This window comes from Alnus glutinosa, chromosome 5, assembly GCF_958979055.1.
Source record: "Alnus glutinosa chromosome 5, dhAlnGlut1.1, whole genome shotgun sequence".
In the NCBI taxonomy this organism is placed as follows: Eukaryota; Viridiplantae; Streptophyta; class Magnoliopsida; order Fagales; family Betulaceae; genus Alnus; species Alnus glutinosa.
Window position 1 is genome coordinate 2774373 of NC_084890.1, and position 10831 is coordinate 2785203.

Sequence of the window (10831 nt, forward strand, 5' to 3'; positions counted from 1 at the left end):
GCCATATATATACACGTTGGAGAATACTGGATAACAAAGTTAAACAAAACAGAAGATCTATGTCTTCCATTCAAGCTCGTTCTTTCTCATGACATGGAGGTTAAACAAGAGAAGGGTGATTCTTGAAGCGATCCAAATCCAAAGAAACCACACCTTTGAGGCTCTTCACATTCGCCTTAGCTCCATGAGCAATCAATAGCGAAGTAACCCGGACTTGCCCCGCCTCGGCTGCACATTGCAGCGGCGTGTTGCTCGCTTTCCACGACCCACAAACTGGACAACAACCATTACCCCAGCCCTTGAAACAAAAAATGAAAACTGAAGACATAAACTTTGTTTAGTTAGCAAGAAAATGGGAGGAAAAAAATAGAAAAAGAAAAGAAGCGAAGATACATGGGGTGAGGAGGAAGAACGGTAGGTGGTGTCGTCGGGGAGGACGACCCAGCCGGCCTCCTTGGCGAGCTCGCGGAGGACCTCATTGATGTCAGCGCCAAGAGAGAGAAGGTAGCCGCCATGCTTTTTGAGGCCATGGGAGATGTTGGTAGGTCCTCCTCTACCTCTCCATCATTTTTACCGAATGGCATAATTGTAATTTATGTCAATTTTTTTGTCTTAGTCATTTCGCATTTCTCAGTTATTGTTTTCAATGACAGTTTTGGAATTTCAAAGTGTAGGGAGATGAATATTTTTGAGCTTCGGGGCTAAAAGAGTCACGTGCCATACACATGACTCAGTTTCCATCTACTTAGATGGCACAAACTGATAAAGGGGGTTAAAAAATAAGCAATTAGTAGTTTCAAAGGCTAAATTGTAAGCATTAGTAGTTCAAAGACTATCTAAAAAATTGGTAGTAATTTAAGGAGTTTTTTTTTTTTTTTTTAATTTAACCCTTATTTTTTAATGGAGGGCAGTGCATGATAGGGAGACAAGTTGTCAGGTAGAGGGGATGGCCCACTGACCGTAGGGCCTAAGCATGATGCGAACAAAGGGAACACAGCAGCTAGACATGTACATCTTTTTCGTCCTTTGTGAATCTGACACGTACTGATTCGTCTCTTTCTTTGGAGAAGATCCAATGTTGCATGTCACTCATTCTTTCTGGGATTTCCTTAACTAACACCACCGAGTCACCCATGCCGCAAATATATATATTTTCTAGAGTCGGTGATCTGCGCATGTTAAGTTCAAAGTCGATCCGGACATAAATATAAAAATATATAGAATAATTATAACACGATCTATTTAATAAAATAGGTTGGACCTTAATATTGCATGTCAAATTTAAATTATATCGAGAAACCAGTATAAAATTATATAGGCATTACAATGGACAAATATGGGATAACATTACACGAGAAAATCAAAATGAAAAAAAGTGAGAAATGTTATCTCTATAGATGGTGAGTCGTCGGTAGCTAGATGGCATTCAGTAGTGCTGGTTGGTTGTTTGTAGATGGTGGGCTCGGAAGGGAGGAGGTGGGCGGCGCCGAATGCATCGGGGTGGGGGGTTGGGTTAAGGAGCTCTTTTTGGTGGGAAAATGTTTGGGGTGAAATGAAAAAATTTCCCTTTCTCTAAAACCCGACGCAAGTTTGACTCCTTTTTTTTTTTTTTTAAATATAAAAAGTTGGCTATGTGGCGTGGTCAACCATGCCACGTCAGCCCATCCGGATGAAAATCAAGATGAAATGGTGGTAATTAGCATTACTCTACTAAAACACTAATAGGATTTTTTAAATACCAAAAAAAGAAAAGAAAAGAGAAAAGTGCTGCTCAATTATATACGTCCATTTTTCCTCAATTTTGTTGTCATATATCAATGAATTATACAAGAGTGTGGGTACATCCTCTCTAACAGTTGCTGGGAAAAGGATACTATTCTCTATGGAAACAAAGTACATACATGTTCAAAATACTGTGTAACAACTAGAATCTAGAACCAAGAGAAGGAAACGCCTCTTTACCAGGGCCAAAAATCATCAATTAAATTACGAAACAAAGGAGAGTTGCTCTGATCACACTTTGCTCGATCAAACAACAAAATTTGAGAAACGAAGTTTACCTAGGTCTTCTGTTTAAGAATGTGGCGCAGCTGAGATTTCTGGCTTTCCATCCTCACCCGAGTCACCCCCAAAAGCTTGGGCTTCGAGCTTGGCTTTTGGATGCCTCGACGCCACTCTATGCCCCCTTTCATTCCTCGAGTGATGTGTGGATTGGCAGACTCCGGTGCACCCCGTTGTGCCGCTGTATCCTGGCATCTGATGCCACCTCCACTTGGAAAAGCTCTCCCGTTTCCATTACCCTCTACTAGTAAGCAAACCTCACTGACTTCCGTATTCAGAGAACCATGGTCTGCATTTTCATCACATTCGGTTCCACTCTCCAAAACATTTTTGCCTTGGCTGAAGACCCTACTAACAGAGGCCTCAGTACTCCCTTCAACTGAGTAACTAGAACTCTGATCCTCAGCACGACTACCCCTTCCCCAGCCTCGGGTTTCTTCTTCTTCTTCTAGGCCGCTCTTATACTCAATAGCATGGTTTGGATGCTTCAGCATAGAAGTTTTGTAAGAGCCACCATTGTTAGGACACGAGGCCTGGATTTTGGAAGCGTGTCTAGTGGGGCTGTAATTTACACAAGGTTCAATCTCGTCCCCCTTAGCTTCGAATTTTCTGAGATCTTCATACATGGAGAATATATCATTTGATTTTGGGGGCATATACGAAAATTCCTTAATATCTTGAACATCCATTGATTTAACTGCCTGCAGGATCAACTCGGCTTTCCTTAAGTCCATAACATCCAGGGTAGAACTTCTGGACTGCAGAAAAGTCTCGAGGTCCGTTAATAGCTTGTTCATCTTGCAATATCTATCTTCAAGAGCAAGTTTTGCATCAACCAGCTTCATTTGGACGCGTTCTTCACGCCAAACCTCAGCCATCTGCAACATCCGCCTCTCTTCTTCCACTTCCTCATGGAATTTCATCGACTCTCTCTTCAATGCCTCAACCTCGGCCTTATCTTCTCCAATCTGCTTAGCTAGTTCATTACAGACCTCCTCCATTAGGTCCCTCCCCCTTTTCTCTTCCTGGTAATTTTGCATGATCTGCTTTGCTGATAACTTGGCATTGGCTAACTCAATGACTAATTTGGTATTGAGCATATACATCATCTGACAACTCTTCCTCTCCCTGTCTAATTCATCCTTTAAGTCATCAACAACTGCACGAATTTTCTTTTGTTCTCTGCTCCGCCATGAAACCCTTTCCTCTTCAACCTTCCTCAGCAAGTGTTTCACTTTTTTCTTAGAGGATCGCTCCTCAGCTTCAAGCTCACAAATTCGTGAATGAGCATGGAATAGCTCTGCTTGCAAAGCAGAAACAATAGAGATCGAAGCACCCTTTTGATCCTGGAGAAGCCCCATGCGGCCGTCAAACTGGCAGACGTCATGAGACACTTTCGAACACCTGGGTTCCCACTTTGTAGATTCCTCCATTGAAAATTTTGGATGTGGCAAAGAAGATACAAGCTGGGGAAAAACAAGTTGTTGGAACTTAGAAGATCAAGGATTAGATCGTGAATAGCACGCTGTGATCTTTCTGTTGCCGAGAAGAATTACAGCAATTGACATGCAAAACCCATTGCTTCATTATCACAACATCCTCTATACCCAAAATACAAATAAACAATGGCTTGAATCTCCTTAAACAGAGCAAGATTTCTAAGATTCAGTCCGACAGGTATTGTTCTAATCTAAAATTCTTGTAATTTTAGTATAACTCATTGTATTATCACTACAAAATTACCATAATTAGTTTAAAAATGACCAATCTTTAACACAAGAGTTCAAACTGCGGAACAAAAAGAAAACAGCCAACACTTTAGGAACAATTGCAAACTAGAAAACCCACAAAAAGAAAAACATGTACAAGCATAATATATATGTGTATGTATGTATGCATGCATGGATGCGTGTGTGTGATTTGAGTTAAAAATGATTCTCCATTTACTATCATCTTTTACAAAAATGATAGCATATACATAGAGAATCAATGGTGTTTTATCTATTATTCTCATCAAATGTTTGGTCAAAAAGAAATCTAAAAGAACGGAAAAGAAAATATAAAAAGTCGATTATTTCTGAATAGAATTCAGCTCAATTATGCCAATAGTTGTAATAGCCTCTCGACTAAGACGAAGTTTTTTTAGATGAAATTCGAATTCTTTTTTTTTTTTTCCTTCTTTTCCCGCATTTTCTCAGCAACCAAACACATCACTAGGGACAAACGAAACTCTCCACAGTTGCCGTAAAAACTTTCGAGTCAAAGAAAAACTCTCTTTTTTCAAAGCCAAAAAGACTCCGAATTGCGAGGCGTTACCTGAGACCCAACCCGATCACACGGCCCGCATTTGAAACCGCCAATTCCACCACCACCGGCCGAGACCTCCGTGAACCGCAACTGCCAGAGCCCGGCGGCGAGATTTCTCGCTGAGACCGCAACTCTCGCTCTCCGGAATTGTCCTCCTCCGGCGAGCTTTCCGTCGTCTTCGTCGAAGAACTTCCACTTCGAGTGAGGAGTCACCGGACGGCGGCGGGAGGAGAGGGCCGATATGCTGGCACGCTTCGGTTTCCGGCGACACCCCGTCGCCGGGGAGTGGGGCCCGCCGGTGAGGTTCATTCGGCTCCACAAGGCGTGGGAGGCATTACTGAGTTCGAAGTTTGGAAATGTTGTCCAAAGCGCACGCAGTTCGTATTTGTATGCGTCCCTTCTCTGTCCCTTTCCAGTTTCTGTCATGCATCTTTTCTTGGGCCAGCTGTGTGTCGTTTTATATTTCTCAAGTTTTTTTTTTTTTTTTTTTTTTCGTACTTTTATTAGATTATAATTCTCTAAAATTCTAAATATTATATTTTAATTATATAATTTAAATTTTGTTATCTTGATATTCATTATCAATAAAGAGTCTTTCATTTTGTATTTAAATTATGAATTAAAGTGATAAAATCTGAATCATTTGATTAAAATAATAATTATTCTAAAGAATCAACGAGTTATTAACCGAACTTGTTAGAAAGAATTTCCTATTGTTTGTGGCCAACATATTTATGTAATCATTGGGCTACAACTATCAAATCCATCACAATAATGGCAACTACTCCTAAATACAACTCATCATGTTAGGGATATTCCAAATAGCGAAACGTCCTTCTTTTTTTTTTTCTTTTTTTTTTTTTTTTTTTTTCTTTAATAAAATATCTAAGTATCTTATTAATAAAAAATTACAAAAATAAAGCTCTTACATCACAAAGGATAAAATTCTGTAAAATTATAGACACATACTATGAGATTACATAGTCATAAATACAAACAAAATTCTTACAATAAAGGACTATCTATGACTTTCATCATCCGCTAACCCAAGTATAAAAATAGTTAAAGAGCAGATCTACTATGAGCAGACTAGATCTAAGACAAGGATAGCCAAATATCCTAAAAAATTCCTCACGCCAAATTATCTAGGCCTTAGAAAGATAACTCATTACACATGACTAACTTTCAAATCGCCCATGATGGCAAATCTAAAGAGAATAAAACTTTTATTCAAAGTAAAAACACAACTAGCAAACAACAATAACGATCAGAAAAGAAATGAATAGCACAACACGGAAGTAGATAGACAGATGTATATCGGAGATACCAAAATTGTTGATCTGGTAAAAAAAACAAAGAATAGAAATAGAAGCGGAGAGTAGAAAGGGAAAGAAAAATGACGAGCGAGCATATCTGTTCCTTCTTCCTCTCAAATCTATTTTTTGATAGACATAGTTTAGGGCTGACTTCTCTTACACCACACCACACTGAGAAATGTACGTACTATACTTTCATCTAAGATGTATTTTACTGGCACGATGGGTTAGTATTTATCAACTTTTAATTTTTTAATTTGATAAGAATTATTTAAAGACCGATATTATTCTTTTAAATAATGCAGGCATATCATATCTTGGACACTATTTGTACAGTGTTTTTTCTTGGTCTTTTCAAAAAGCTCAATTTATTACTAATTAGCTGCCACTCCGTCTACTGCTCATACTGGAAGCACTCCATTGAATCTCTTTTCGGTTTGTTCTAATCAGTAATGTTAACCCTCTTTAGTTGCTCTTTTCTTTGTCGCCTTTGGTTTCTTTTTTTTTTGGTAGCAAAATTGAACATTGAGCTTAAAAGGTTAAATAGTTATTGCTTATTCATACCTAGAAAATATTTACATAAGGAGTATTTGTTATCATAAGTTACTAATTCAAGTTTTCACTTTCCTTTTTGTCCAAATATTATGGCGGTGGTAGAGTAGATAATTAGGTGAATGTGGATATATACCAGCCAAGGACGGAGTTGGGGTAGCCAGTAGGGGCCATGGCCCTCCAGCTCATTTGTTAAAAAAATAAAAATAAATAAAATTAATTGGTCTTAAGAAAAAATTGTATTTATACTTTAACCACATTTTAATATATATATATATATATATTTTATTTGGCCTCCTCCCATCTAAATATCTAACACCATTTGGTCTTAAAGAAAATTAGTATTTATACTTTGACCATATATTTTAATATATTTTTTGTTCGGCCCCTTCCATCCAAATGTATGGCTCCATCTCTGAATTTACAGCCGATTTATGACTAACTTTACAAGGGAAAATGAATATCCCTCTTGAAAGTGATATTGATTACTAAATTCACAAAGATATATAGACTAGTAGGCTTGTTTGGCAACATTTTCTTAAGTTAACTTTTTAGTTTTTATCAAAAGAACAAAAGCACTAATAAACAACCCAAAATACTAATAAAACAATTAAAACTGTTTTTATCTTTAATACTACACCATAATTAAAAAGCAAAAACCACCCTCTAAAAGATTTTGTCAAACAAACAATAAGGCTTTGTTTGGACATGCATACAATTATGAAGACTCGATTTCATATGCCGGAGGAACGTGGCAACAACTTTTGCACCAAAGGATATGATCATAAATGAGAAATATAAAGAGTATCCGAGGAATTTAATGGGCTGTCGGACATGCACATATTTGGACATGCATACAATTAAAGAGTACTGGCATCTTTTTAGCGCAATCCATTTATGGTAGTGAAGGCATTTTTTTTATTTTTTATTTTCCATTAAATTCTCTAGGACCTATTGCTTGTTGACAGGTGGCCATGTACGTAGCAGCTCAAAATCTGGGTTGCATGCACTAAAAGTTGCTTCCACCTCGATGTCTCCCCATTCATTTCAGATGGCACCATGAGATTGAGCAGATCGTTGAAGCAGACCCAACGGCTAATTAAGATTCATTCGAATAGGTGAGATTTCGAGTAAATAATTGTGAGATTAGTTATCAATCTTATCTGATTGGATATGTTGATGCAGTTTGTTGATAGGCGATGTATCACTCAGTAATTCGTCTGAGTTCTCATTTTCTTGGTATTTGCAAAATGAAAGCAGCGTTGGAAGATATTGGCCCGTTAGTAATCCCCTCTTCTTTCCTTTGCGAGAATTTTTTTGTTGTGTAAAAATAGAAAGTGATTGATGTGATATAAAGTATAAATAATTTATATGAAAAAGTGAAAAAAATTTGTATTGTAGTGGATTTTTTTATTTAAATAATAATAAAAAATTATTGATGTGATATAAAAAGTAAAAAAGAAAAGAATGTTTTGAATTTGATATTTTTTGGAAAAGGTAAAAGTAAGGAGAGGGAAGGGAAGGGGAAGGGGAGGGAGTTGGTAAACGGGGCCATTGACAATCCTATTCCGATGTTTAAGTCGGTGTATAGTTTATGTTCGGGGTAAATGCGAGGAGACAATATATGTATAATACTTGGGAAACCTCTATAATTTATAGAGGTTTTGGTGTAACTAAATAGCCTTGCAAATCTTGAATTTCCGAGGATTTAAAGTTAGTAGCGATGTGGGTTTGGATTTGGGGTGCAATTCTGGTTGCACGTCTGGGAGAGAGATATCCGGGATCTCATTCTCTAAACCTTGGGTGGTTTCGAGATATCCGGGATCTCGGGCCATCTCGAAATACCCGGAATGGTCCTATTCCGATATCTGAGATACCGGGATGTCTTGTGTCCTGTGAAGTTTCAAATCCAAGATGCTACAACCCCGAGATGAGCTTTCATCCGAGGTTTTGTAGTCCGAGATGGTTTTGCCAGATAAGGTTCCGATAACCTCCAATGTGGTTTATGACCAAGATGATCTGGTCGGGTTGGCCCTTCGGGCTAGGCCTTCTATTCGACTTTTGATTCAACTGGTTTTGAAGTTGATTATTTTTCTAAAAGGATAGATAGTTGGATAGCTTATTTTTTTTTAATCGTGAGTCTCATAGAGTCATAAATGATCTTTCATAATTATTTATCTGAATTCTTTTAAATTTAAATAAATAATTTGAGAGATTCTCGCTGCACAACGCACACTCCTCAAATAGACTTTCGTTCCTCTCTACCTACTATGCCTTCCCATATTAACCAAGCCTGAAGCCAGTCTAATAAAAATGGTTGGTCCATAAGATATAAATACTCTGCTAAGTACTGCTTTGTCAATGTCCCATTTTGACAAGACTGCTAACTATTTTTTCTACACCCTTTAGCCAACTTATTTCAACAAACAACTTTTAAAAATAAATGCCTTTGTCCACCCCATCATGTTACTTTGGCAGTATGAGACTCGAACGAGAGGCCAGGGTCCTTAATTTACAATTAGGTTGTTCAAATTTTATGCAATTCGAGTACTCTAGAGAGTGGATGGGTGTGGGGTTTATTGTTCGGGATATGTGAGTTTTGCAAGCACCCTCTTTATGGAAATGTCCAGATTGCGTGCAGCTCTAATTATAAAGAGTCTCAATCTTATGGACGGGCAAACTCAACAATTGGATATAATTTTCAGGATTATTGGATCCTTGAATCTTAGCAAGGTTATAAGAGATCAGATCTGACGAGCCAATACACACGTATGTGTATATATATACATAGTTGTCATGCCTATTGAACAAGTATATATATAAGGGCGGAACCACCCCTTAGCTTTGGGGAGTACTAAACCTCCCACAAAATTATTATTTTTATTTTTCTAAATTTTATGTTTTTTTTTTTTAGTTGAATCCTCTAAAATTAATTTTTTACCCTAAAAAATATATATATATATATATATTTTTTTTTAGTTTTGTCTCTCCTCATCTAAAAGTTTGGTTTCGCCCCTATATTATACATATAGATTTGTAATATTCACTTGTTTAGCAAATATAATCAAGTCATATGAATTTTTCTTTATAGGGTGTAATATCCTCATATAATATAAATAGGATGAGTTTTTGAAAACGCACGAACTGCAGAAAAACAACACCCTTGTACAGATTTTACTGTGCATGTTTGGAAACGGGTAAATCAAATGGACAGTAAATAAATTATTGAATGAAAAATTTGGGAAGAAGCTAGGAATTTATTAGTATCAAGTAGTATTTATATGGATATATATACCTACACATGTTGATCTGACATTACTTACGAAAGATTGAAAAGCAATAAAGCATTGTATGGAAGTTGCAGGGTGGGTGTCATATTGGAGAGCAAATTCAGAGATAGAAGGAGCTAGGCACATGCATTTATCGATCTTTTTCTTGATGCCATGCTCCAAAAAGTTGAAGAAATAGTAATACTAGTGATTAATTGGGGGCGTTGGCGTGTTATGAATGTGACCTCAATGCAGTGTCGATCGAATCATCTTTTTGTGGGTTCAGCTTGCTTTAATGGCTTATATATGGCTCGTCAACTAACGCCTAAAACTGGCCTCCATGCATGCTTGGGATGGTTGTTGAAGAACTTCCTCCTCGTGCAAAATGATTCATTTTGGCCCGTGGCTCCTTTACATTATTAGTTGGGTGTCGGGCGTGCATTCATTTAACCTCACCTTTAAAACCACACTTACAGCATTCTAGCTTTCTCCTGTTGAAACACAGTTTTTAATTAACCGCCAATCACGTACAACACAAATTCATGCTTTGGAAATAGCACATGATCAGAGAACTGTTGGGAATAATTAATCCTATCACCGGCCCATCTAGAAATAGCACATTAAATATCTTAAGAATTAACATAAATTATTGTTCCAGTTCCAAAACTTCAACCAGTAAAAGTAAAACTGATTCCCAGGTTTAGAGTCTTTAGATCCCAAGAATGTCAACCCCATTAATTTGAACGTAATATAAATACTAAACCAAATATTATTGATTAAAACATTTAATCTCATTTCCTCTTCCTTATAATTAAATATTTTTAATCTTTGTTTATGATAATGGAGTAGACATATACTACATTGTTGTTTATTTATGCTGTGTGGTAGTTTTTTTAAACTTCCTCTTCTGTACGTAACATATATAATACTCATCAACGGTCACTTTCTTTATCGATCTGTTCCACCTCTTCTTCTTTCCTTCCTTGATTATCGATCCCATAAGTGATTGACAACATTTTTTGAATTTCTTACCTTCACAATTCTATGAATATACTAATTGTTTTGGTCCCAAGATTAAGCCACCGATTCCTTGACTTTTATCTTAGAAATGATTTTTCTGCTTTGCTAATTGAAATGTACTCATGCAAGAGAAATGATATATATAACTTTCACGCTTCCAAATGCATACTTCGTGACGTGGTAATGAAAATCATCATTATGTTGGATCCAAAATCAAATAGTAATCCATCCAAAATTTAATTGTAATTTTTACTATCATCTCAATTAGTATGTGTAGGATCTAGCCTCATGCAACATACATTATTC

The 10831-nt window shown here is 36.9% G+C and overlaps 1 protein-coding gene across 2 annotated transcripts; it reads right to left on the reverse strand.

The window, feature by feature from the left end:
• Window positions 1-1788: 1788 nt before the first annotated feature.
• On the reverse strand, window positions 1789-4778 carry LOC133869820 (uncharacterized). Of its 2 annotated transcripts, none has more exons than XM_062306898.1 (2): window positions 4378-4778; window positions 1789-3527 (listed from the first exon to the last, which is right to left on the reverse strand). In XM_062306898.1, exons 1-2 carry the CDS (start codon window positions 4675-4677, stop codon window positions 2061-2063), a joined length of 1767 nt encoding a protein of 588 aa, XP_062162882.1. In that variant the 5' UTR covers window positions 4678-4778; the 3' UTR covers window positions 1789-2060. The 2 variants fall into 2 exon arrangements, with proteins under 2 accessions (XP_062162882.1, XP_062162883.1); XM_062306899.1 differs by having other exon boundaries at window positions 1789-3597; window positions 4378-4516.
• Between the last annotated feature and the right edge of the window lie 6053 nt (window positions 4779-10831).

Coding starts and splice junctions, on each gene's coding strand:
- LOC133869820 (XM_062306898.1), bottom strand. CDS start 4,677: ATGAACCTCACCGGCGGGCCCCACTCCCCGGCGACGGGGTGTCGCCGG. Junction 3,528..4,377: donor GTGATCGGGTTGGGTCTCAG/GTAACGCCTCGC, acceptor GTTTTTCCCCAG/CTTGTATCTTCTTTGCCACA.